Source organism: Salvelinus sp. IW2-2015, unplaced genomic scaffold, assembly GCF_002910315.2.
Source record: "Salvelinus sp. IW2-2015 unplaced genomic scaffold, ASM291031v2 Un_scaffold1462, whole genome shotgun sequence".
Lineage (NCBI taxonomy): Eukaryota > Metazoa > Chordata > Actinopteri > Salmoniformes > Salmonidae > Salvelinus > Salvelinus sp. IW2-2015.
The window spans coordinates 14,160-40,773 of NW_019942923.1; the positions used below are offsets into that span (position 1 = coordinate 14,160).

The 26,614-nt window shown below is 43.7% G+C and overlaps 1 protein-coding gene across 1 annotated transcript; it reads left to right on the forward strand.

Moving 5' to 3' along the window:
- Positions 1–10,437: 10,437 nt before the first annotated feature.
- On the forward strand, positions 10,438–26,091 carry gmppb (GDP-mannose pyrophosphorylase B). The gene is made up of 9 exons (XM_024138388.2): positions 10,438–10,619; positions 11,474–11,695; positions 13,587–13,667; positions 13,776–13,824; positions 18,813–18,955; positions 19,297–19,455; positions 20,097–20,303; positions 23,202–23,384; positions 25,774–26,091. The coding sequence occupies exons 2-9, from the start codon at positions 11,567–11,569 to the stop codon at positions 25,903–25,905; spliced, it is 1,083 nt and encodes a 360-aa protein (XP_023994156.1). The 5' UTR covers positions 10,438–10,619; positions 11,474–11,566; the 3' UTR covers positions 25,906–26,091.
- The last annotated feature ends 523 nt before the right edge of the window (positions 26,092–26,614 follow it).

A 26,614-nucleotide genomic window follows, 5' to 3' on the forward strand; every position in this document is an offset into this window, starting at 1 on the left:
TTGCCTTGGGGGCGGCAGATAACTTAGTGGTTAGAGTGTTGGGCCAGTAACCAAAAGGTTACTGGATTGAATCCCCGAACTGACAAGGTAAAGATCTGTCGTTCTGCCCCTGAACAAGGCAGTTAACCCGCTGTTCCCCGGTAGGCTGACAGTTAACCCGCTGTTCCCCGGTAGGCTGACAGTTAACCCGCTGTTCCCCGGTAGGGCTGACAGTTAACCCGCTGTTTCCCGGTAGGCTGACAGTTAACCCGCGTTCCCTGGTAAGGCTGACAGTTAACCCGCTGTTCCTGTAGGCTGACAGTTACCCGCTTTTCCTGAAGGCTGAATTAACCCAGTGTTCCCCCGGTAAGGCTGACAGTTAACCCAGTGTTCCCCGGTAAGGCTGACAGTTAACCCAGTGTTCCCCGGTAGGCTGACAGTTTAACCAGTGTTCCCGGTAAGGCTGACAGTTAACCCAGTGTCCCCGGTAGGCTGACAGTTAACCCATGTTCCCCGGTAGGCTGGACAGTTAACCCAGTGTTCCCCGGTAAGGCTGACAGTTAACCCAGTGTCCCGGTAAGCTGACAGTAACCCAGTGTCCCCGGTAAGGCTGACAGTTAACCCAGTTTCCCCGGTAAGGCTGGACAGTTAACCAGTGTTCCCGGTAAGGCTGACAGTTAACCCAGTGTTCCCGGTAAGGCTGACAGTTAACCCAGTGTTCCCCGGTAAGGCTGACAGTTAACCCAGTGTTCCCCGGTAAGGCTGACAGTTAACCCAGTGTTCCCCGGTAAGGCTGACAGTTAACCCAGTGTTCCCCGGTAAGGCTGACAGTTAACCCGCTGTTCCCCGTAGGCTGACAGTTAACCCGCTGTTCCCGGTAGGCTGACAGTTAAACCCGCTGTTCCCCGGTAGGCTGACAGTTAACCCGCTTCCCCGGTAGGCTGACAGTTAAACCCGCTGTTCCCCGGTAGGCTGACAGTTAACCCGCTGTTCCCCGGTAGGCTGACAGTTAACCCGCTGTTCCCTGGTAAGGCTGACAGTTAACCCGCTGTTCCCTGTAAGGGCTGACAGTAACCCGCTTTCCCCGGTAGGCTGACAGTTAACCGCTGTTCCCCGGTAGGCTGACAGTTTAACCCGCTGTTCCCCGGTAGGGCTGACAGTTAACCCGCTGTTCCCGGTAGGCTGACAGTTAACCCGCTGTCCCCGGTAGGCTGACAGTTAACCCGCTGTTCCCCGGTAGCTGACAGTTTAACCGCTGTTCCCTGGTAAGGCTGACAGTTAACCCGCTGTTCCCTGGTAAGGCTGACAGTTAACCCGTGTTTCCCGGTAAGGCTGACAGTTAACCAGTGTTCCCCGGTAAGGCTGACAGTTAACCCAGTGTCTCCGTAAGGCTGACAGTTAACCCAGTGTTCCCGGTAAGGCTGACAGTTAACCCATGTGTTCCCCGGTAAGGCTGACAGTTAACCCAGTGTTCCCCGGTAAGGCTGACAGTTAACCCAGTGTTCCCCGGTTAGGCTGACAGTTAACCCAGTGTTCCCCGGTAGTTGTAAATAAGAATTTGTTCTGACTAGTTAAATAAAGGGGGGAAAAAGAAGAAAAAGGGAGACTATCTACTAGATAGTACCTACTCTCTAAAAAAGTTGCATACACACAAAGTAGAACATACAGCAGCCTATATATCCCCAGAGCAAGCAGAGTTGACGGCTGCAAGAAGAAAAAAACGGATGAAGAAACCTTCAGAGGAACCAGACAAAAGTTGCATCCACCGGCATTGAACATTCATAATTAGTGGACTGTTACATACTGTACTTGTCCCAATTTGACTCAACCACCCTAATCAAGTGATTTGAAAGTGTCAACATTACATGGTACAAATTATTATTATTATATTTTTTTTGAAGGAATGCATTTATGCAACATTTGGTATTATGAAAAAAGACGTGTACACTTTTTGTTGTGGCTACTCTTAAAATATAGTTTACCAATTACTTCACACTGAAATGAGTTAAGCTACAGTCGTGGCCAAAAGTTTTGAGAATGACACAAATATTAATTTTCACAAAGTCTGCTGCCTCAGTTTGTATGATGGCAATTTGCATATACTCCAGAATGTTATGAAGAGTGATCAGATGAATTGCAATTAATTGCAAAGTCCCTCTTTGCAATGCAAATGAACTGAATCCCCCCCAAAATATATTTAAAAAAAATATGTCAGTGATCTCTCGTTAACACAGGTGTGAGTGTTGACGAGGACAAGGCTGGAGATCACTCTGTCATGGTGATTGAGTTCGAATAACAGACTGGAAGCTTCAAAAGGAGGGTGGTGCTTGGAATCATTGTTCTTCCTCTGTCAAACATGGTTACCTGCAAGGAAACATGTGCCGTCATCATTGCTTTGCACAAAAAGGGCATCACAGGCAAGGATATTGCTGCCAGTAAGATTGCACCTAAATCAACCATTTATCGGATCATCAAGAACTTCAAGGAGAGCTGTTCAATTGTTGTGAAGAAGGCTTCAGGGCGCCCAAGAAAGTCCAGCAAGCGCCAGGACCGTCTCCTAAAGCTGATTCAGCTGCGGGATTGGGGCACCACCAGTACAGAGCTTGCTCAGGAATGGCAGCAGGCAGGTGTGAGTGCATCTTCACGCACAGTGAGGCAAAGACTTTTGGAGGATGGCCTGGTGTCAACAAGGGCAGCAAAGAAGCCACTTCTCTCCAGGAAAAACATCAGGGACAGACTGATATTCTGCAAAAGGTACAGGGATTGGACTGCTGAGGACTGGGGTAAAGTCATTTTCTCTGAATCCCTTTTCTGATTGTTTGGAGCATCCGGAGAAAAGCTGAGCGCTACCATCAGTCCTGTGTCATGCCAACAGTAAAGCATCCTGAGACCATTCATGTGTGGGGTTGCTTCTCAGCCAAGGGAGTGGGCTCACTCACAATTTTGCCTGAGAACACAGCCATGAATAAAGAATGGTACCAACACAGAGAGCAACTTCTCCCAACCATCCAGGAACAGTTTGGTGACAAACAATGCCTTTTCCAGCATGATGGAGCACCTTGCCATAAGGCAAATGTGATAACTAAGTGGCTCGGGGAACAAAACATCGATATTTTGGGTCCATGGCCAGGAAACTCCCCAAACCTTAATCCCATTGAGAACTTGTGGTCAATCCTCAAGAGGCGAGTGGACAAACAAAAACCCACAAATTCTGACAAACTCCAAGCAGTGATTATGCAAGAATGGGCTGTCATCAGTCAGGATGTGGCCCAGAAGTTAATTGACAGCATCCCAGTGCGGATTGCAAAGGTCTTGAAAAAGAAGGCTAAACACGGCAAAAATTGATTAATTGCATCAACTTCATGTAATTGTCAATAAAAGCCTTTGATACTTATGAAATGTTTGTAATTATACTTCAGTATTCCATAGTAACATCTGACAAAAATATCTAAAGACACTGAAGCAGCAAACTTTGTGGAAATTAATATTTGTGTCATTCTCAAAACTTTTGGCCACGACTGTACATTAAAGAAACATATAGTCCACTTAACTAAAGTTACTTTGGATGTAATGAACAACTTTTTTTCAAACTACTTTGTGAAAAATTAAACCTAAATCTGAAAAGTCATAGACTACAAATTGCAGATCACTCTGGAGTCAGATGTAAACAGAATGTGTGATTTAGCCAATTAAACACAAAGATTTTTCAAGTGAGAATCAGGCAGGTCTGATGCCGATCAAGAAAGGAAATGCTTGCCTACTTTACCCTTTATTTTATTTTATACATTTTTTTTGTAGTTACGGTAGTTAGCTACACCACAAGGTAAAAACGAATGAACTACTTAAAACACTACCGACATTTGAATTTAGTTCGACTACCGCCAAGCTACGGCAAAATCTAATTAAATTACTAGTTGAACTACCTAGAGCTATTTCACTACTCCCCAACTAATTATATACGTGTATTCACTAGATGACTGACGGGACGCTGTTCTGAAGTCCCCCGTCCGACATTATGATACTCCATAAGGAACAGCATCCATAAGAATGAATGGGAATCTACAGTGTTTCAATGTAATGTTTCAAGGACAAAAATACATTTTATGTATTTATTTGTTGTAGTGAGGACTGCAACATAAGAACTCTATTAAAATAATTTAAAACGTTATTTTAAATGTTTATTGAGAAATGATTGGTGTCTGTTCAGTTCATACAATACTATGTATTGATCTAAAAAAATATATATGTTTTTACATTGTCTATAATAGTCATTTAAAAAGTATATTTATTTTCCAAAACCTGTCGCTTTCGAAATGTAAAGCTGGAGAACTTAATACATTATCCCATTATATCGTGTTCAATATTACTGACCAATTTAAGATCAATCGGATGTAAAGTTACTCTCCCAAGAAGCCAGTAAAAAGACATGGCAATAGTGTCCAGATCAATTAATTACTCTTGGTACAATTAACCCAGGAAGTGGTTCACTAGTGAGACTGTAAAAAATAACTGGGTTCACTGGTGGCCCTTTGTATACCCGCCAAACAAGGCCTGAAAACTAGCCCCCCCCCACCCCAAAATATTTTTTGGCAGCAAGAGAGGAGTTGCCACATTTATCCAATAAACCCTTTTTCCATAACGATATCATGTAAATTATTGACATAATTACCGGCCCAGGCGACGGGCCCAGGCGACAGGCCCAGGCCGATAGTGGTCAAATTCCTGCGGTTCAAGGACAAGGTAGGGGTTCTGGAAAGAGCCAAGAACTTGTTGAGGAAGATCAACGTTCCTCTCGAGGACAATCCTGAAGAGGAAAGAACTTATCCCAGCCATGAAAGCTGCCAGAGCACATGGGGACATTGCTTACATCCACTATGACAGGCTCATTGCCCACCCTTCCTCCCAAAAGACTGGAAGGGATGAGAGAGCCAAGCCTGTGGGTTCGTAGCTTCAACCCCGCAGAACATACACACACCAATTGATTAATGGACTTCTGAATGCATGTTTTTTTATTTTTTATCTTGCTTTGTTTGCTCTCCATCTAGTAATCTCTCCTCCAGGCTTCTTCTTTGGACTTTAAGGTTCATTACTACAACCAACTGGACTGGAGTGTGGACCTCCGTTCATCTTTCAATCACCCAAGTGGGTATATGCTCCTAAAAACCAATGAAGAGATGGGAGAGGCGTGACTTGCAAGCGCGTCAAGCGTCACAAATAGAACCAAGTTCTATTTTAGCGCCTGTCCACGCAGACGCACGCATACAAGCAGTGTAGGTGCAATGATTGAATAATATGTGCGTACATTTATTTTGCAACGCGCACGTGAGCGGTGTGGTCAGCATGTAAGAAGCCAACCTTACTGAAGCATAAACTGTGTGAACAAAACATTAAGAACATCTTCCTAATATTGAGTCGCAGCCCCCCTTTTGCCCAAAGGACAGCCTCAATATTGACTCCAATGCTTCCCACAGTTGTGTCAAGTTGGCTGGATGTCCTTTGGGTGGTGGACCATTCTTGATACACACAGGAAACTATTGAGTGTGAAAAACCCAGCGGTGTTGCAGTTCTTGACGCAAACCTGGTACCTACTACCATACCCCGTTCAAAGGCACTTCATTATTTTGTCTTGCCCGTTCAACCTCTGAATGGCACCACATACGCAAAAAAATCATAAAAATCATTATTTAGCCTGTCTTCTCCCCTTCATATACACTGATTGAAGTGGATTTAACTTGTGAGGGATCATAAGAGCAGGTGTTCATAATGTTTTGTAGAGTCTGAATGACACTGGTTGGCCTATCCCTCTGCGCTGGCACAGATCAACTACTCACAGGGATCCATCCTCTACTTTCTTCACCGTCTCAGCATACGACACATTCTGTACTACTCTTGACCCTGGCCAACCTGCCTCTCTCACACCTGACACCTCTGTACCCCCCCCAGCAACATAGGCACCCCTACAGTTGACACGGATAACTTTTTCCACCGAAACGACACATCCCTTTGTCCCATGCCCTCCTGCACTCTTCCCACATCTTGGAATCTCCCTCCTACACACTGCTGTAACATGACCACAAACGTGGCACCTGAAACCCTGCAGTGGGTTCGGCACAAAAGCTCTAAAAGTAACTCATATATCCTAACATGACTGTCGGGTATCATCAGCTGTCTACTACAGCTGTCTACTACCTTAGATACGGATAACGTGATTGGCAGACGTGATCAGCAGAGCTAGAGCTAGCCTGTCCAGCTAGCAAACATAAAAGTAAGTATTTTGAAAAAAATTGACTGCCAAAAAATGGAAATGTGTTCAAAATAAATAAATACACACTATGTAAAAACCAGCTCCTCCCTCGACAGAGATCGATCATCTCGAAAACAAAACCAGATTGCTTACTACGGCCCATCACCTAGTTCAAAACATCTGGCAACTTGGAAATCATGATTTTACCTTGTTTTTCCATAAGTCAGTGGGCGCGTTCAAGCTGATCACTTCCCCCTGTATATATAGCCTCGTTATTATTTTATTGTGTTACTTTTTAAACTTTAGTTTTTTAAGTAAATGTTTTCTTAACTTATTTTTCTTAACTGCATTGTTGGTTAAGGGCTTGTAAAGTAAGCATTTCACGGTAACTGTTGTATTCGGCATATGTGAATTTTTTTATTTGATTTGATTTCAAATTGTTTTGCTTTATGAGGATAAAAATTGAAGACTGCATGAATTTTACAAGTCGACTGCAAGTTTCTGCAGTTGCTCTTCACCAACTTCATCCTGAAGCCATCGCCTGGATTGTGGGCGGTTCTATTGTCAACCAATCATTAGGGTGTTTATGTTTGACCCACGCAAACGTGACCAAAGAAATGACTGAAACCGGAACAGACTTTGTATTCATGTTAGCAAGCAGTGGATATACAAACGAATGGGAAATTTGAGGCTCTCTTTCACTAATTGATTGTGCAAACCACACATATGATTTCAGTTTGTGAGGATGTGATATGGTGGTTGGAAACCATGTTAATTTCAACATTATAAATAAAAACTTGCATAAACACTGCCATGTTGATCTGATCCTTGATGTTGGAAAACCACATTAGTGTCCGGCTGTCGCAGATGCACCTCCCCTAACTACACCTCTTAAGGATTAGCCCCTTTATTTCAATTTTCACCTAAAATGACCCAAATCTAACTGCCTGTAGCAAGGATATGCATATTCTTGGCACCATTTGAAAGGAAACACTTTGACATTTGTGGAAATATGAAAGGAATGTAGTAGAATATAACAGAATAGATCTGGTAAAAGATAATACAAAGAAAAAAACAACCGTGCTTTTGTATTTTTTTTGTACCATCATCTTTGAAATGCAAGAGAAAGGCCATAATGTATTATTCCAGCCCATGTGCAATTTAGATTTTGGCCACTAGATGGCATCAGTGTATGTGCAACGTTTTAGACTGATCCAATGACCCATTGCATTTATGTTCAAAATTTTGTATCAAGACTGCCCAAATGTGCCTAATTTGTTTATTAATAACTTTTCATGTTCAAAATTGTGCACTCTCCTCAAACAATAGCATGGTATTCTTTCACTGTAATAGCTACTGTAAATTGGACAGTAGAGTTATATTAACAAGAATGTAATCTTTCTGCCAATATCAGATATGTCTATGTCCTGGGAAATGTTCTTGTTACTTACAACCTCATGCTAATCGCATTAGCCTACATTAGCTCAACCGTCCTGTGGAAGGGACACCAATCCCGGAGAAGTGTTCAGCCTTATGCCACGTTCAAAGCAACTGGGAAGTCGGAACTCTCTGACTTCCAACTTCAGTGCGTTCAAGACACCTGGGAACTAACTCCGACGGTGTGAAAATTGTTTTGAAGTCATCCAACTTGGAATTCCAAGTCAGAAACTCTTTGCATCTTTCTAGACCCCCCTGACTTTCCGATGGCTGTTTTCTTGAAAGCACCATTGAGAGAAATAGTAATGACGGTTTTTCGTAGGCACCAACGCCGCCGTGGTTCGTTGGACAAAGCCTATGTGGAAATGAAAGGCGTTTTTGGATAAACGCCGATATTAAGGTCTGTGGTAAACACTGGCTTAGGAGATCTCTTATATTTTATGTTCTATGAGATAATCTTCATCAGCTAAAGTCACTTTTTGTGAATTTTGAAGAATGAATGTTATGAAATAATTTATTCATAAATTATTCATAAAGGTCATGTTAACTGACTGATATTATCTCATAGAACAAAACGTATAAGATCACCTGAGCCTGTGTTAACCTCATAGCTTATCCCAAAACCCTATTCTTTCATCATAAATGTTTGCCATATGAATGGCTGAACGAACTAGAGGTAACTCATTCCCCGGGTTTTAGGACTACAAGCTGGGGAGCTCTATTACCACCAAAGATAATAACCATAAAACCAAACAGGGAAATGGTTCCAATCATTTGTCCACCATTCATTTTTCCCCATAGGGGGTTTCAGAAACACTTAAAATAAGGGCTGTGTTTTGTATAGACGTTTTGATAACCGTATAAATCTCTCGAGGACAAGATGACTTATCAATATATTCATGTGTATTTACCCCCCAAAAATGAAATGCTAATGTGGCGATTATAAAGAAATGCAAATGGTATGACGCTCTGGATGAGACTGCCGAATCGAGGCAAAGGTAAGAATCTGTGGATTAACTATCTAATGTAAACTACATTTAGTAACGAATAAGTTGGGATACATTTCTTAAATTGACAATTCTGTAAACTGTCTTAAGTTTCACATTTACACAATACCTGTTAGCAAAGGTGTCAGCTAGAGATGATGTGCAGGAGTTTGCAGGGATTTGTAGTCTCGCATGATGTCTACTTTGATATTAATTAGCATTTTCGAATCTGAGCGTAAATAGAGCCATATATATAGTGTAACGACCCTGGGTTTATAAGCGCGGAAATCGACTCTGCCGCACGAGCATGCTTTTGCGGCACAGTCGATAGCGCGCCGGACTTCGGGCTAGAAGGTCGAGGGTTCGAGACCTGCTCCCTGCCTGTTTCATTACWTKRTGTMARRAGGGATCGGACCTCGCATCCACGACAGTGCGTGTGCTTGGCCGGTGAGCGCGTTCCTGTAAGACGTAGAGTCGCAAGCTAGCGCGAGGACGCGCTCTTTGAAAGGAGGGAGTAGTGTAACGACCCTGGGTTTATAAGCGCGGAAATCGACTCTGCCGCACGAGCATGCTTTTGCGGCACAGTCGATAGCGCGCCGGACTTCGGGCTAGAAGGTCGAGGGTTCGAGACCTGCTCCCTGCCTGTTTCATTACAATATATAAGACCTTGTCCGAGAGAATTGTATACGGTTATCAAAACGTCACGCCAGAGTAAGCCTACACAAAACACAGACCTTATTTTAAGGGTTTCTAAAATCTATACTAACAAGTTACACGTCTCTCCACCCTATGAATGAGAGTTGTTGTCCACAAAGCAGCATGGTGGGCTGTCTAGCTCCCGACAAATCCTTTCGTTGGATTGGTGGATAGCTGACTCGCCTTGTTAAATAAAGGTTAAATAAAGTACATCTCATTATTGTAAATATTTTTTGAATATTCGATGAGTGTTGTTGACGCCAGCCGCCTGTATTCAATGGAGAAGGATGCTACACTACAAACCTCATGACATGCATATGCATATACATCTCAAGACAACTCCGATATAAATCGTTTTTTCTCAAAGTTGCCAGGATGTTAAGTGTCCTACATATATATCAGTACACTCGTAACAACTTAAGCATGAAACTTCTATTCGATCAAATAAACCTCACGTAGCAAGTAAGACATTCATTTTTTTGTTGACCAAATTCGACACTCATTGACCTCCACACAAAACAATCCTTGCTCGGTGGACGAAACAATGCAACCTGCTGGAGGAATAGTTGGGTGTCTCTCTTCCTCTTCCGCTCTGTCAACACTCACAACGCGCCCATTATGACACCTCAGACAGTTGAGCACCTATCGCGTTGTGCCATTTTGGGGTTCCCAATCACTGTCGTTTACTCACATATTGTGGGAAATGTTACGTTTTCCAGATTTTCGATGATAGTTTTCATGTCCATTCACTTATATTTACAATATTGTAAGACACAAATAAATATATATAAATAAATAAAGTGCCATTTTGACAGCACTTCCTAGCCACGTTGTTTTTCTCTGATTGGTCAAGAAACAAATAATAGAAGGGGCGCGGCCAAAAAAGGATTTGAGACGTTCTATTATCGGCTATGGTTACCAATAAAACGCTAAATAAAACGCATGTTTAGAGATCCTGATAATACTATGCACTCGTATAGTCTTAAATAAATTCATATTATATCCACAATTATGTTTTTTGAGCCCCAATGGCAAATGTGAAGGACATATTTTATTCCAACGTCCCTCTACGTCATGAGTTGTAGTCGAAAGGCATTGTGGTCTAGATCCGCCCACTCGTACAGATTTTGAAGTGTTTCTTGTCTTGTCATTCAAGGATTTAAAACCCGTTTTACATGTTGTTTAGTGGTTACGTGTCATATAGATACATGGTCAGTTCTAGGTGTTTCTTGACGCTTTGAAGAAACAAGTTGGCAAAGGATTTATTAACTTTTTGAGTGAGTTTTGTTTGTCTTTTTGTACTTTGTTGTTGATTTAGCTACCAGCTAGCTAGCCACCTAACGTTAACGATTGTTGGCTAGGGAGCTACTTACTGTACGTTAACTAGGTAGATGTATGAAGTTTGATTAGCTAGAGATTTAGAGTTTATTTATAGTTTTCTTTCTTTTCAAAGAGATCGTTTGAATTGCCTGAACTCTCCATCAAAAATGTTTAATGGTTATTTGATTTGCTGGTTTCATATTTCATTCATTTAGCTATCTTCGATAGCTAGCTAACCAAGACAGGACGCTAACTTAACTATCTAACTTAGGCAGTTAACTAAATAAGCTTCCTGTGAGTTGAAACCACTGTGATTCTTTACTCGTATCAGCTGAACATCTTTGTTGTTATCACGGTGTATTTGTCTAGACAGACAGTTAGTTAGCTGATCAGCTAATTTGCTACCAGGACTGAGGAAGGCAGAAGAACTAACTCTTGTAAAGGTGCACGTAGTTAGCTGGCTGGGGTGTATTCAGGAACAATACATGGTTTCGAGTATGTTGTAAGGTTATTTACATTGTACCATCAAGGGCAATCGCTTACTAGGGGAGTGAATGAGGGTGACCGCCCATGACACTGTCAACACTTGCTCAACTAGACTGTTATAAATATAACAACTGTTATGGGATAAACCAAAAAATTACACATTTTCAGCCATGGTTTAGTCATTACATTTCAATCTAAACAGCGATTGTTTCTGAACACACTTATTTACAGTTACACCTCTGAATCCAATGTTGCATGTGTATGACTGTTCTAGTACAGTAATGGATGATTCACTCATGTCACATGTTTTGATTATTGTATCTAGGCACCACTATAACCTCAATCTCCCAGGACTTGATGCTCGCTGCCATCCTGATCTCTTTAACCCATTGATGACCCCATCTCGTACTGGGCCAAGATGAAAGCTCTGATCCTAGTTGGTGGCTATGGGACTAGACTAAGACCTTTAACCCTCAGTGTCCCTAAACCACTGGTGGAGTTTGCTAACAAACCCATCCTTCTGCATCAAGTTGAAGCCCTGGTCAAGGTTAGTGACTCTTACAACCTGTCATTGTGAATATTCATTCACAATTATACATCATTGATCACATGTATAGTGACTGTACCTACCTACCCCAGTACAGTGTAAATGGCTGTATCTACAGTTGAAGTCAGAAGTTTACATACACTTAGGTCATAAAAAAAAAAAATCAACCACTCCACAAACTGTATTTGGCAAGTCGGTTAGGACATCTACTTTGTGCATGACACAAGTAATTTTTCCAACAAGTTTTTGCAGACAGATTATTTTACTTATAATTCACTATCACAATTCCAGTGGGTCAGAAGTTTACATACACTAAGTTGACTGTGCCTTTAAACAGCTTGGACAATTCCAGAAAATTATGTCATGGCTTTAGAAGCTTCTGATAAACTAATTGACATAATTTGAGTCAATTGGAGGTGTACCTGTGGATGTATTTCAAGGCCTACCTTCAAACTCAGTGCCTCTTTGCTTGACATCATGGGAAAATCAAAAGAAATCAGCCAAGACCTCAGAAAAACAATTGTAGACCTCCACTAGTCTAGTTCATCCTTGGGAGCAATTTCCAAACGCCTGAAGGTACCACGTTCATCTGTACAAACAATAGTACGCAAGTATAAACACCATGGTACCACGCAGCCGTCATACCAATCAGGAAGGAGATGCGTTCTGTATCCTAGAGATGAACGTACTTTGGTGCGAAAAGTGCAAATTAATCCCAGAACAACAGCAAAGGACCTTGTGAAGATGCTGGAGGAAACAGGTACAAAAGTATCTATATCCACAGTAAAACTAGTCTTATATCGACATAACCTGAAAGGCCACTCAGCAAGGAAGAAGCCGCTGCTCCAAAACCTCCATAAAATAGCCAGACTACAGTTTACAACTGCACATGGGGACAAAGATTGTACTTTTTGGAGAAATGTCCTCTGGTCTGATGAAACAAAAATAGAACTGTTTGGCCTTAATGACCATGGTTATGTTTGGAGGAAAAAGGGGGAGGCTTGCAAGCCGAAGAACCCCATCCCAACCGTGAAGCACGGGGGTGGCAGCATCATGTTGTGGGGGTGCTTTACTGCAGGAGGGACTGGTGCACTTCACAAAATAGATGGCATTATGAGGAAGGGAAATTATGTGGATATATTGAAGCAACATCTCAAGACATCAGTCAGAAAGTTAAAGCTTGGTCGCAAATGGGTCTTCCAAATGAACAATGACCCCAAGCATACTTCCAAAGTTGTGGCTAAATGGCTTGAGGACAACAAAGTCAAGGTATTGGAGTGGCCATCATAAAGCCCTGACCTCAATCCTATAGTAAAACATTTGTGGGCAGAACTGAAGAAGCGTGTGCGAGCAAGGAGGCCTACAAACCTGACTCAGTTACACCAGCTCTGTCAAGAGGAATGGGCCAAAATTTACCCAACTTATTGTGGGAAGCTTGTGGAAGGCTACCCGAAACGTTTGACCCAAGTTAAACAATGTAAAGGCAATGCTTCCAAATACTACTTGAGTGTATGTAAACTTCTGACCCACTGAGAATGTGATGAATGAAATAAAAGCTGAAATACATCATTCTCTCCACTATTATTCTGACATTTAACATTCTTAAAATAGTGGTGATCCTAACTGACCTAAGACGGGGACTTTTTACTAGGATTAAATGTCAGGAATTGTGCAAAACTGAGTTTAAATGTATTTGGCTAAGGTGTATGTAAACTTCCGACTTCAACTGTATTTACTCCAGTACAGTGTAAATGGCCGTACCTACCTACTCCAGTACAGTGTACACAGAGTAGGCCTTCTTATTCCTTACTGTACCCTCAGCATAATAAAACGTTTTTGTATCCAGGAAAGTGAAGTGTATGTTGTTTATTCTGTGTCTGACTGTCGACAGGCTGGAGTTAACCATGTGATCCTGGCTGTCAGTTACATGTCCGATCTGTTGGAGCGAGAGATGAGGGTTCAGGAAGAGAGGGTAAGGCTGTTTCCTATTGTCAATGTATGTATTGTTTTGTATTTTAGCTTTTTTTTGTCTAAACAAATTACTAAGCACTTGACACATGTACTGTTTTCTGTTTTACAGCTTGGTATTAGAATCTCCCTGTCACATGAGAAGGAACCGCTTGGAACAGGTACGACCTGCTGATCAACTGGGGTGTATACAGTCATTAGTCTGCTCCTACAAGTTAGGGAGAAATCTCACCAGACCATTTGTCGGTGTGCATAGTACAGGCGCTTCGCGCGGTATCTTATTTTAATATAAAACATTTTTTTGGGGGGGTCAGCTTTTTTTTGGGGGGGGGGTCAGCCTTTTTTTTGGGGGGGGGGGTCAGCTTTTTTGGGGAGGGGGGGGGATCAGCTTTATTAAAGATCAGCTTTAATATTGCAGATTGTAGCTTTCATCAAAATAATTGTCTGCATCACTTCCAATCCCCCATACATTTTTTCTGCATATATATATATGTTCACACACAAATCATTAAAGAAATTTTCCTTTATTTACTTTCTAACCCAACCTCCCCATATTGGAGGTTAACTAGTGAACAACCACTCTAGGCTTCTACTTCCTGCCTTATACATTTTATGGGCCCAGTCTATTTCACAATAGTTATATTATTTTTTTTTTTACTCCTGTCCTTCCTCAACCTCTCCTATCTATTTCTTTCACAAAAGTCCAGACCAATATATGTTTTATGGACTCACTGTTTTTACATGAGTTATCTAGTTGTTATTGTTCCCAACATTCATCTCCGTTCAACTCCTCCCATCTATCTCAGAACACCATCCATATTGGATTTCTGTTTGCCATATATTTTTCAACTGTGGCTGTGACGTTTCAAAAGTTCTGAACCTTCTATTCTCATAATTTCTACAGATTATAAATTAAAAAATAAACCTTTTTGGCTAAAATAATTATTATATATGATCAATTGATTTGATTTTTCAGATCACCCAGTAGTGCTATCTGGAGAGTTATCTCCAGGTAAATGTTGCAATTCTGAGCTCCCGAGGGGGCAGCGGTCTAAGGCACTGCATCTCAGTGCAAGAGGCGTCACTACGGTCCCTGGTTCGAATCCAGGCGTATCACATCTGGCCATGATTGGGAGTCCCATAGGGCGGCGCGCAATTGGCCCAGCGTCGTCCGGGTTTGGCCGGGGTAGCCTCATTGTAAATAGAATTTGTTCTTAACTGACTTGCCTAGTTAAATAAAAATAACAATTCTTAGCCATTGCTCTTTGTTGCAATTTGTGCCCGAAAACAAGCGACATATGGACAGTACCAAAACAAATGATCTAATGACTGTCTCTTCGCAGCAAAATCTGCAGAGCTGGTAATGTTGTATCCCCCATATATATAACATTCTATTGATTGCAAGATTTGTATAATAATTCAATTTGAATCCGGCATCCTCAGCTCACAAACCGTGTGCCATGGAATCGGTACGTCAAATATCTTCCCAACTATTTTGCAATCCTGTATGGCAATCCTGTATGGCACAGCTGTCAATTTTTTATTTTTTTATTTTTTTTAGTGCTTATATTAAACTGCTATACTTTTTTATTTATCACCATTTTCTTTAACCAATTATGGTTTTTAATGCAGGGCCGACAGACAAGTTCCTTACTTTTCCCCACTTCCACTTGCCTCTCCATTTTTCGGTAATTTTTTTATTTATTTTTTTATTTTACCTTTATTTAACCAGGTAGGCTAGTTGAGAACAAGTTCTCATTTGCAACTGCGACCTGGCCAAGATAAAGCATAGCAGTGTGAACAGACAACACAGAGTTACACATGGAGTAAACAATAAACAAGTCAATAACATGGTAGAAAAAAAAAAAGAGAATCTATATACAATGTGTGCAAAAGGCATGAGGTAGGCAATAAATCGAATAATTACAATTTAGCAGATTAACACTGGAGTGATAATCATCAGATGATCATGTGCAAGAAGAGATACTGGTGGCAAAAGAGCAGAAAAGTAAATAAATAAAGCAGTATGGGGGGTGAGGTAGGTAAATTGGGTGGGTAGTTTACAGATGGACTATGTACAGCTGCAGCGATCGGTTAGCTGCTCGGATAGCAGATTTTTAAGTTGTTGAGGGAGATAAAGTCTCCAACTTCAGAGATTTTTGCAATTCGTTCCAGTCGCAGGCAGCAGAGAGAACTGGAAGGAAAGGCGTCCAAATGAGGTTTTGGCTTTAGGGATGATCAGTGAGATACACCTGCTGGAGCGCGTGTGCAGGTGGTGTAGCCATCGTGACCAGTGAACTGAGATAAGGCGGCACTTTACCTAGCATAGCCTGTAGATGACCTGGAGCCAGTGGTCTGACGACGAACATGTAGCGAGGGCCAGCCGACTAGGCATACAGGTCGCAGTGGTGGGTCGTATAAGGTGCTTTGTAACAAAACGATGGCACTGTGATAAACTGCATCCAGTTTGCTGAGTAGAGTATTGGAAGCTATTTTGTAGATGACATCGCCGAAGTCGAGGATCGGTAGGATAGTCAGTTTTACTAGGGTAATTTTGGCGGCGTGAGTGAAGGAGGCTTTGTTGCGGAATGAAAGCCGATTCTTGCTTTGATTTTGGATTGGAGATGTTTGATATGAGTCTGGAAGGAGAGTTTGCAGTCTAGCCAGACACCTAGGTACTTATAGATGTCCACATATTCTAGGTCGGAACCGTCCAGGGTGGTGATGCTAGTCGGGCGTGCGGGTGCAGGCAGCGAACGGTTGAAAAGCATGCATTTGGTTTTACTAGCGTTTAAGAGCAGTTGGAGGCCACGGAAGGAGTGTTGTATGGCATTGAAGCTCGTTTGGAGGTTAGATAGTACAGTGTCCAAGGAAGGGCCGGAAGTATATAGAATGGTGTCGTCTGCGTAGAGTGGATCAGGGAATCGCCCGCAGCAAGAGCAACATCATTGATGTATACAGAGAAAAAGTCGGCCCGAGAATTGAACCCTGTGGTACCCCCATAGAGACTGCCAGAGGACCGGACAACATGCCCTCCGATTTGACACACTGAATGCTGCAATTAGTTGGAGGTAATTTTGGGTAGAGCAAAAGTTTCCCTATATTTGTGTTCGCTGCATGTGTGACAACTCCACCAGTCCTATTTATGATATCATTTGCGAAGATTATACCTTTTTTTTAATTTATTTTTTAAATAAAAATTCAAAAAATGATAATAAAAAATAATCTATTAATATATTTGAGTTTAACCACAATATTTGTTCTGTTTTTTTTCTGGTGGATAAAATTGAAATTGCAACCAACTTTTTATGGTTTGTTTTAAAAAATAATGCTGTTTGGGAGGTTATTTCCTTTTCAGGTAGAAATTTTTGCTTCATAACACTGAAGTGTAAGAGGCATCCATTTTTTTTTTATGGATCTTTATATTTACCACTTGGGTCCTGTTTCAGTAATAATGAAATCGGACCTTCTTGTTGAGTATCTGATAATCTACCGTTTTATATAGGAGTGGTTAAAACATTCTAATAATGGTCCTCTGAGTATATCAAAAAAAGTTTGGTATACTTCCACTGGTATGCCATCCAGCCCTGGAGATTTCCCAGCCTTAAAGGCTTTAATTGCATCAAGAAGTTCCTCCTCTGTAATTTGGCCTTCACATGAGTCTTTCTGTGCAGCTGTTAATTTAACATTATTAATAGCAAAAAAATCCATACAATTAGCTTTGGTTAGTGGAGATGGAGACTGAAGCAAAAATAAACTTAAAGTACTTTGCTTTCTCTTTCAAAATATTATTTGGTAACTTACTTTTGCTAGTGATTAAACACCTTGTGCTGGGGACAATAAAAGGCCACTCTAAAATGTGCAGTTTTGTCACACTATACAATGCCACAGATGTCTCAAGTTTTGAGGGAGCGGGCAATTGGCATGCTGACTGCAGGAATGTCCACCAGAGCTGTTGCCAGAGAATTTAATGTTAATTTCTCTACCATAAGCCGCCTCCGAAGTTGTTTTAGAGAATTTGGCAGTATGTCCAACTGGCCTCACAACCTCAGACCACGTTACGTGTATGGCGTCGTGTGGGTGAGTGGTTTGTTGATGTCAATGTTGTGAACAGAGTGCCCCATGTTGGCGGTGGGGTTTTGGTATGGGCAGGCATAAGCTACGGACAATGTCGTGCCATTCATTCGTTGCCGTCACATCATGTTTCAGCATGATAATGCACGGCCCCATGTCCCAGTTCTTCCATGGCCTGTATACTCACCAGCCATGACACCCACTGAGCATGTTTGGGATGCTCTAGATTGACGTGTACGACAGCGTGTTCCAGTTCCCGCCAATATCCAGCAACTTCACACAGCCATTGAAGAGGAGTGGGACAACATTACACAGGCTGCAATCAACAGCCTGATCAACTCTATGTGAAGGAGATATGTCGCGCTGCATGAGGCAAATGGTGGTSACACCAGATACTGACAGGTTTTCTGATCCACGCCCCTACCTTGTTGTTAAGGTATCTGTGACCAACAGATGCATATCTGTACTCCCAGTCATGTGACATCCATAGATTAGGGCCTAAAGAATTTATTTAAATTGACTGATTTCGTTATATGAACTAACTCGGTCAAATCTTAAATTGTTCCATGTTGCGTTATTTAAAAAAAAAAAAATGTATATTATATAATCAGTTTGCAGTTGGTTTACAAATGATGGTCGGCACTCTGTTCAGAGATGCTAAGTACTATCGGGCCAGCAGACGTTCGACAGTCTTACCGGTGAATAGGGACTGACTGCAATGGTCTGGTTGGTGGTCAGTGGTCACATGTTCAGGACATCAGGACTCATGAACTACAACATAATGTGAGGACATTCTGAGGCTACAGTATGAATGTTCTACCATGTATCCTATGGTGTATGGCCATCATCGTAAATAAGAATTTGTTCTTAACTCACTTGACTAGTTAAATAAATATGGCCATTTTCAGCCCAGCAGCAATAGATCCTTTTCATTGGCATAAAAATCAAGTTGATTGAATAGAATTGAACTGTTCACCTCCAGTTTTTGTATGTCCTTTTATCCTGACGGATATTTAACAAAGTTAAATAGAATTGTTAACCCAGAGTGTGTGTTCTCCTTGTCCCGCCCCCCCAGCCGGTCCTCTTGCTCTGGCCAGAGAGCTGCTAACGGACAACGACGAGCCATTCTTCGTCCTCAACAGTGACGTAATCTGTGACTTCCCCTTCGAGGACATGTTAAAGTTCCACAAGCACCACGGCAGAGAGGGAACCATTGTGGTGAGTGAAACTGTTCATGTTGGCCCTGTAGCTCTCGACCATCCTAGATACTCCTGTAGATCTGAGAGGATTGGCTGGGTGTAAGCCATATGGTGAAAAATTACCAGCCTATCGGACGGCAAGGTGGAAATACTACCACATTGCTTATAAACCTATCAGGAGTGATTTAAAGGCAAGGGAGCCTTGCTGTTAGAGCAGGCCAATCAACACTGTCAAACTGTTTCAGGGGATCAGCTTGTACAAGACAAGACCTCTGAGTTGTTATTGGTGATGCAAGGTGATTGGTAGACCACAATGTAGTCCGTTTTCAAACCAGCGCTGGTGACTGTGTCTGTTCCTAGGTGACGAAGGTAGAGGAGCCGTCGAAGTATGGCGTGGTGATGTACGAGGTAGAGAGCGGACGTATCCACCGATTCGTGGAGAAGCCCCAGGTGTTCGTCTCCAACAAGATCAACGCAGGGATGTATGTCTTTAGCCCAACCATGCTCAAGAGGATCGAGGTTAGTGCAGATGTGAAACCTCTTTTAATTTATCACATTTAATATGATGTTTCGACACAGCTAGTAAAGAAAAAACGTTTTTAGAATCTATTTTGTAACCTTCAGCCGATGTTCTGAAAATGTGTCCGCTCACTGTACTGTAAGTCACGTTGGATAAAATGGTGTGCTAAAGTGGATTGTGGCATGTACACTGTGTGTACAAGACATTAGAAACGCCTCGATTCGTTGCGGCATGGGACTCTGCAAGGTGTCGAAAGCGTTCCACATAGATGCTGGCCCATGTTGACTCCAATGCTTCCCCACAGATGTGTCAAGTTAGCTGGATATCCTTTGGGTGGTGGACCATTCTTGATACACACAGGAAACTGTTTAGCGTTAAAAACCCAGCAGCGTTGCAGTTCTTGACACAAACCGGTGCGCCCTGGCACCTACTACCATACCCCGTTCAAAGGCACTTTAAATCTTTTGTTTTGCCCATTCACCCTCGGAATGGCACACATACACAATCCATGTCTCAAGGCTTAAAAATCCTTCTTTGAAACCAGTAAGGGACCATAACTTTCATCTGGTCAGTCTATGTCATGGAAAGAGCAGGTGTTCATGTTATTTTTTTACACTCTGTGTATATTGTATTCTTCCAGCTCAGACCCACCTCTATTGAGAAAGAGATCTTCCCGTTCATGGCTGAGGAGAACCATCTCTACGCAATGGAGCTACAAGGGTTCTGGATGGACATTGGTCAGCCTAAGGACTTCCTGACAGGGATGTGTATGTACCTGCAGTCTGTACGACAACACACACCTGACAGACTGAAGACTGGGCCTGGGTTCCTGGGTAACGTACTGGTGGTGAGTCAACCAGTCTGACACCGGATCATATATCTCCGTTCAACAAGACAGGCAGATCTGACAAAAACATTGTACTAGTATGGAGGTTGTTCCATCCATTTAGCTCGCTGGGTGTTGGCTTGTGTGGCTCCTCATTTAGCTGCCGGTTCTGGTTGGCTGGTGGGTGGGGCTCTCCATTTAGCTGCCGCTTCTGTTGGCTTGGTGGTGGTGGTTACCTCCATTAGCTTTCCCTCTGGTTGGCTTGGTGGTGGTGGTGGTTCCTCCATTTAGCTGCCCTCTGGTTGGCTTGGGGTGTTGGCTCCTCATTTAGCTGCCCTCTGGTTGGCTTGGTGGTGGTGGTTCCTCCATTTAGCTCCCTCTGGTTGGCTTGGTGGTGGTGGGGTCCTCCATTTAGCTGCCCTCTGGTTGGCTGGTGGTGGTGGTTCCTCCATTTAGCTGCCCTGGTTCGGCTTGGTGGTTGGCTCTCCATTTAGCTGCCTCTGGTTGCTTGTGGTGGTGGCTCCTCCATTTAGCTGCCCTCTGGTTGGCTGGTTGGGTGTGGCTCCTCCATTTAGCTGCCCTCTGGTTGCTTGGTGGTGGTGCTCCTCCATTTAGCTCCTCTGGTTGCTTGGTGGTGGTGGTCCTCCATTTAGCTGCCTCTGGTTGGCTTGGTGTGGTGGCTCCTCCATTTAGCTGCCCTCTGTTGGCTTGGTGGGTGGTGGCTCCTCCATTTAGCTGCCCTCTGGTTGGCTTGGTGGTGGGCTCCTCCATTTAGCTGCCCTCTGGTTGGCTTGGTGTGGTGGTCCTCCATTTAGCTCCTCTGGTTGGCTTGGTGGTGGGGCTCCTCCATTTAGCTGCCCTCTGGTTGGCTTGGTGGTGGTGGCTCCTCCATTTAGCTGCCCCTCTGGTTGGCTTGGTGGTGGTGGCTCCTCCATTTAGCTGCCCTCTGGTTGGCTGGTGGTGGTGTGGCTCTCCATTTAGCTGCCCTCTGGTTGCTTGGTGGTGGTGGCTTCCTCCATTTAGCTGCCTCTGGTTGGGCTTGGGTGTGGTGCTCCTCCATTTAGCTGCCCTCTGTTGGCTTTGTGGTGTGGCTCCTCCATTTAGCTGCCCTCTGGTTGGCTGGTGGTGGTGGCTCCTCCATTTAGCTCCCTCTGGTTGGCTGGTGGTGTGGCTCCTCCATTTAGCTGCCCTCTGGTTGGCTTGAGTGGTGGGGGTTCCTCCATTTAGCTGCCCTCTGGTTGGCTTGGTGGTGGTGGTGGTTCCTCCCCATTTAGCTGCCCTCTGGTTGGCTTGGTGGTGGTGGTGGTTCCTCCATTTAGCTGCCCTCTGTTGGCTTGGTGGTTGTTCTCCTCCATTTAGCTGCCCTCTGGTTGGCTTGGTGTGGCGCTCCTCCATTTAGCTGCCCTCTGTTGGCTTGGTTGGTGGTGGTCCTCCATTTAGCTTCCCTCTGGTTGGCTTGGTGTGGTTGGTTCCTCCATTTAGCTGCCCTCTGGTTGGCTTGGTGGTGGTGGCTCCTCCATTTAGCTGCCCTCTGGTGGCTTGGTGGTGGTGGCTCCTCCATTTAGCTGCCCTCTGGTTTGGCTTGGTGTGGTGGCTCCTCCATTTAGCTGCCCTCTGGTTGGCTTGGTGGTGGTGGCTCCTCCATTAGCTGCCCTCTGGTTGCTTGGTGGTGGTGGCTCCTCCATTTAGCTGCCTCTGGTTGGCGTTGGTGGTGGCTGCCCTCCATTTAGCTGCCCTCTGGTTGGCTTGGTGTGTGGTGGCTCCTCCATTTAGCTGCCCTCTGGTTGCTTGGTGGTGGTGGCTCTTCCATTTAGCTGCGCCTCTGGTTGGCTTGGTGGTGGTGGTTCCTCCATTTAGCTGCCCTTGGTTGGCTTTGGTGGTGGGTGGCTCCTCCATTTAGCTGCCCTCTGGTTGTTTGGTGGTGGTGGCTCCTCCATTTAGCTGCCCTCTGGTTGCGCTGTTGGTGGGGGCTCCTCCATTTAGCTGCGCCCTGGTTGGCTTGGTGTGTGGTGGCTCCTCCATTTAGCTGCCCTCTGGTTGGCTTGGGTGGTGGTGGCTCCTCCATTTAGCTGCCCTCTGGTTGGGTTGGTGGTAGGTTGGTGGTTGCCTCGCATTTAGCTGCCCTCTGGTGGCGTGGGTGGTGGGTGGTGGTTCCTCCACTTTAGCTGCCCCTCTGGTTGGCTTGGTGGTGGTGGTTCCTCCATTTAGCTGCCCTCTGGTTGGCTTGGTGGTTGTTCCTCCTCCATTTAGCTGCCCTCTGGTTGGCTTGGTGGTTGTTCCTCCTCCATTTAGCTGCCCTCTGGTTGGCTTGGTGGTGGTGGTTCCTCCATTTAGCTTCCCTCTGGTTGGCTTGGTGGTGGTGGTTCCTCCATTTAGCTTCCCTCTGGTTGGCTTGGTGGTGGCGGCTCCTCCATTTAGCTGCCCTCTGGTTGGCTTGGTGGGGGTGGTTCCTCCATTTTGCTGACACCATTCAGATCTTGAAGGCCTAGTGTTTGTGTCTGGACTAAGCCACAAAATATAGACATTCACCGGTGTAGGATTTTAGTCCATTCCATCAATTACTGTATAAATAAGTTACACATGTGGTATGTCCCTGCAGTTACAGACACATCCCACCAGAGGGAGCCTCGTCAGATCAGATATAACCAGGCTCATTGTTGTCGGTGTGCTGATCTAGGATCAGTTTACCCTTTAGATCCATAATGAATACGATTTTATATGGACAGAATGGACCTGATCCAAGATCAGCTTTATGAATACATGCCATATTCTAACCTAATTATATGTACAGAATGGACCTGATCCAAGATCAGCTTTATGAATACATGCCATATTCTAACCTGTCATTGCTCTGTGTTCTGGTCCAGGATCCTACTGCCCACCTATTCTAACCTGTCATTGCTCTGTGTTCTGGTCCAGGATCCTACAGCCCAGATAGGGGAGAATTGCACCATCGGGCCCAACGTGACCATCGGGGCGGGGGTGGTGCTGGAGGACGGGGTCAGGATAAAAAGGTGTACGATACTGAAGGGGTCAAGGGTCAGATCACACTCTTGGCTCGAGTCCTGCATCGTAGGGTGGAGCTCCTCCGTAGGACAGTGGGTGAGTAGAGGGGAGACACACACACACACACACACAGTGGGTGATTAGACCCTGTTGAATATAGTTATATCTGTATAGTAATACCACAGAGATATTATTTGAGGAGGAGTAGAGGACTGTATACTCAACTAGTCTAAAAAAAAAAGGCCTGTTTTATTGCTTCTTTAATCAGGACAACAGTTTTCAGCTGTGCTAACATAATTGCAAAAGGGTTTTCTAATGATCAACTAGCTTTTTAAAATGATAAACTTGGATTAGCTAACACAACGTGCCATTGGAACACAGGAGTGATGGTTGCTGATAATGGACATCTGTACGCCTATTTAGATATTCCATAAAAAATCTGTCTTTTCCAGCTACAATATTAATTTACAACAATGTCAAATCAAATTGTATTTGTCACATACACATGGTTAGCAGATGTTAATGCGAGTGTAGCGAAATGCTTGTGCTTCTAGTTCCGACAATGCAGAAATAACCAACGAGTAATCTAACCTAACAATTCCACAACTACTACCTTATGCACACAAGTGTAAAGGGATAAAGAATATGTACATAAAGATATATGAATGAGTGATGGTACAGAACGGCATAGGCAAGATGCAGTAGATGGTATTGTCACGAACCGGCTCAGAGCCCGTAACAAAAGGGAGACCACGTGGAGATAAGGAGTAACAAAATATATTTATTAAATAACGAAACTAGGTATAATATACAATGGTGTGTGTGTAATCAGTAATCAGTAGTGTTAAGTGAATGTTTTGCATGCAATGAATGTGATAATGCAAGGTGTTGAAAGATGCCTAAACAAAACCAAAAAGCACCATGAAACAGTAACCGATCTATCAAGGTGTCTGCATGGAGAGAGTCTCTCTCCATGAATGGGGAAGTGTGCATTTATCCTATGGCAGTGGGCCCAGGTGTTTCCCATGTAGCTGACGACCCTCCAACTCCGCCCACCGGCATCCTAATAAGGAAACAAACGAACAGAGAGAATACGGCAGACAGAGTGGGAGGTCGTCACAGTATAGAGTACAGTATAATAACATTATGAGATGAGTAATGTAGGGTATGTAAACATTATATTAAGTGGCATTGTTTAAAGTGCTAGTGATACATTTTTACATACATTTCCATCAATTCCCATTATTAAAGTGGCTGGAGTTGAGTCAGTATGTTGGCAGCGGCCACTAAATGTTAGTGGTGGCTGTTTAACAGTCTGATGGCCTTGAGATAGAAGCTGTTTTTCAGTCTCGGTCCCTGCTTTGATGCACCTGTACTGACCTCGCCTTCTGGATGATAGCGGGGTGAACAGGCAGTGGCTCGGGTGGTTGTTGTCCTTGATGATCTTTATGGCTTCCTGTGACATCGGGGTGGTGTAGGTGTCCTGGAGGGCAGGTAGTTTGCCCCGGTGATTGCGTTGTGCAGACCTCACTACCCTCTGTGGGAGAGCCTTGTGAGTGTTGTGAGTGGAGTTGTGAGTGGAGGCAGTGCCGTTGTGAGTGAGCAGTCACGGTTGTGAGTGGAGCAGTTGCCGTACCAGGCGGTGATACAGCCCGACAGGATTCTCTCGATGTCTACACTGTATTTCTGATCAATTTGATGTTATTTTAATAGACAAAAATATGAGCTTTTCTATCAAAAACAAGGACATTTCTAAGTGACCCCAAACTTTTGAACGGTAGTGTATATTAATAGAATAGCTGTGATATGGAACGTGTTATTTTGTGGGGGTGGTGGAGGACCACCGTCAATTGCTATATTAACATGACTCGACTGATGGGAACACATACCCTGTCTGAGTAATATGGAGGTGTGACATCACAAATACTTGGTGTGCTTGTTGATTCGGTTGGTCCTGTACACAGGATATGACACAACGGAATTGTCCCAAAAGGCTGCAGACTACCAAGTCATACTTCAATACACTTCACATAAACACAGTACGGCTGCGTTTTACACAGGCAGCCCAATTCTGATCTTTTGACCAATTGTTTGCATAAGAGCTGAATGTGGGCGGGCCTGTATAAACGCAGCCTGTGTGACCGCGGGGTCTGTTTGATCTAGAAGAAAATATCCAGGGGAAATTGAAAATATTTGTTGGGTTTCTCCCTGTCGTGATCATATCTATGTCTGTCCCTGACTGTGTTCTCTTTTCCCTCACTGAAAAGTATTTCACATAATCTCCAGTGTGTGACCGAGGTCTGTGAGCAATGCTTAGTCCCAAACGCCAAGCCAAAATCATCAAACGCACATCAGCTCAAACATTTTGAAAATAACGTTTTTGAATAAATGTCTGTATTTCACATGTATACAGTATGTGTCCTAGGGCTTTTATCTAACTGTCTCACCCTCTCTCTCTCTCTCTCTCTCTCTGTCTCTCTCTCAGGTGCGTATGGAGAATGTGACAGTCCTCGGGGAGGATGTTATTGTGAACGATGAGCTCTACCTCAACGGTGCCAACGTGCTTCCACACAAGTCCATCACCGACTCCGTGCCTGAACCACGCATCATCATGTAGTTCTAGAACGAATGAAGGCAGAAACAGACTAGTACCCAGGCTAGGGTACCCAGTCTAGAGTCTGGGTAGTGGGGGCTTACATTTTAAACCAAGGACAACTAGCTAGCTACGGCCTGGTCTAGAATCAATTCCTAGCTCCTCCACCCAAGACTCTCTTAAATAGATCTGAATCAATTCCTAGCTTCTCCACCCTAGACTCTCTTAAATAGATCTGAAAGTTGGTTAGTTGAGGTACATGCAGTATGATAGTAGCATCACCTTGCCTTCTGGTGGGTTAGGGGGTGTTTTTAAACACGTCTCTTTTGCAAAATACATTTTTGTGTTTCAATGAGACAAACCTGTATAAATAAAGGATACATTTCTGCCATATTGCTGACCCCGATTCAATCCTCTTATATGTATGTATATGATTCTAGTCTGGTCCGGTTGGTTAGGGGTGATTCTGGTCTGGGTTGGGTTGATTCTGGTCCGGTTGGTTAGGGGTGATTCTGGTCTGGCTGGTTAGTGGGTGATTCTGGTCTGGCTGTTTTAGGGGTTGATTCTGGTCTGGCTGTTTTAGGGGTTGATTCTGGTCTGGCTGGTTAGCGGTTTATTCTGGTCTGGCTGGTTAGGGGTGATTSTGGTCTGGCTGTTTTAGGGGTTGATTCTGGTCTGGTTGGTTAGGGGAGATTCTGGTCTGGCTGTTTTAGGGGTTGATTCTGGTCTGGCT

Excerpts from the sequence above, each read along its gene's own strand:
- gmppb (XM_024138388.2), top strand. The coding sequence starts at position 11,567 with ATGAAAGCTCTGATCCTAGTTGGTGGCTATGGGACTAGACTAAGACCT. Across the intron at positions 18,956-19,296 it reads GCAGAGAGGGAACCATTGTG|GTGACGAAGGTAGAGGAGCC; the intron begins GTGAGTGAAACT and ends GTCTGTTCCTAG. Across the intron at positions 23,385-25,773 it reads GCTCCTCCGTAGGACAGTGG|GTGCGTATGGAGAATGTGAC; the intron begins GTGAGTAGAGGG and ends TCTCTCTCTCAG.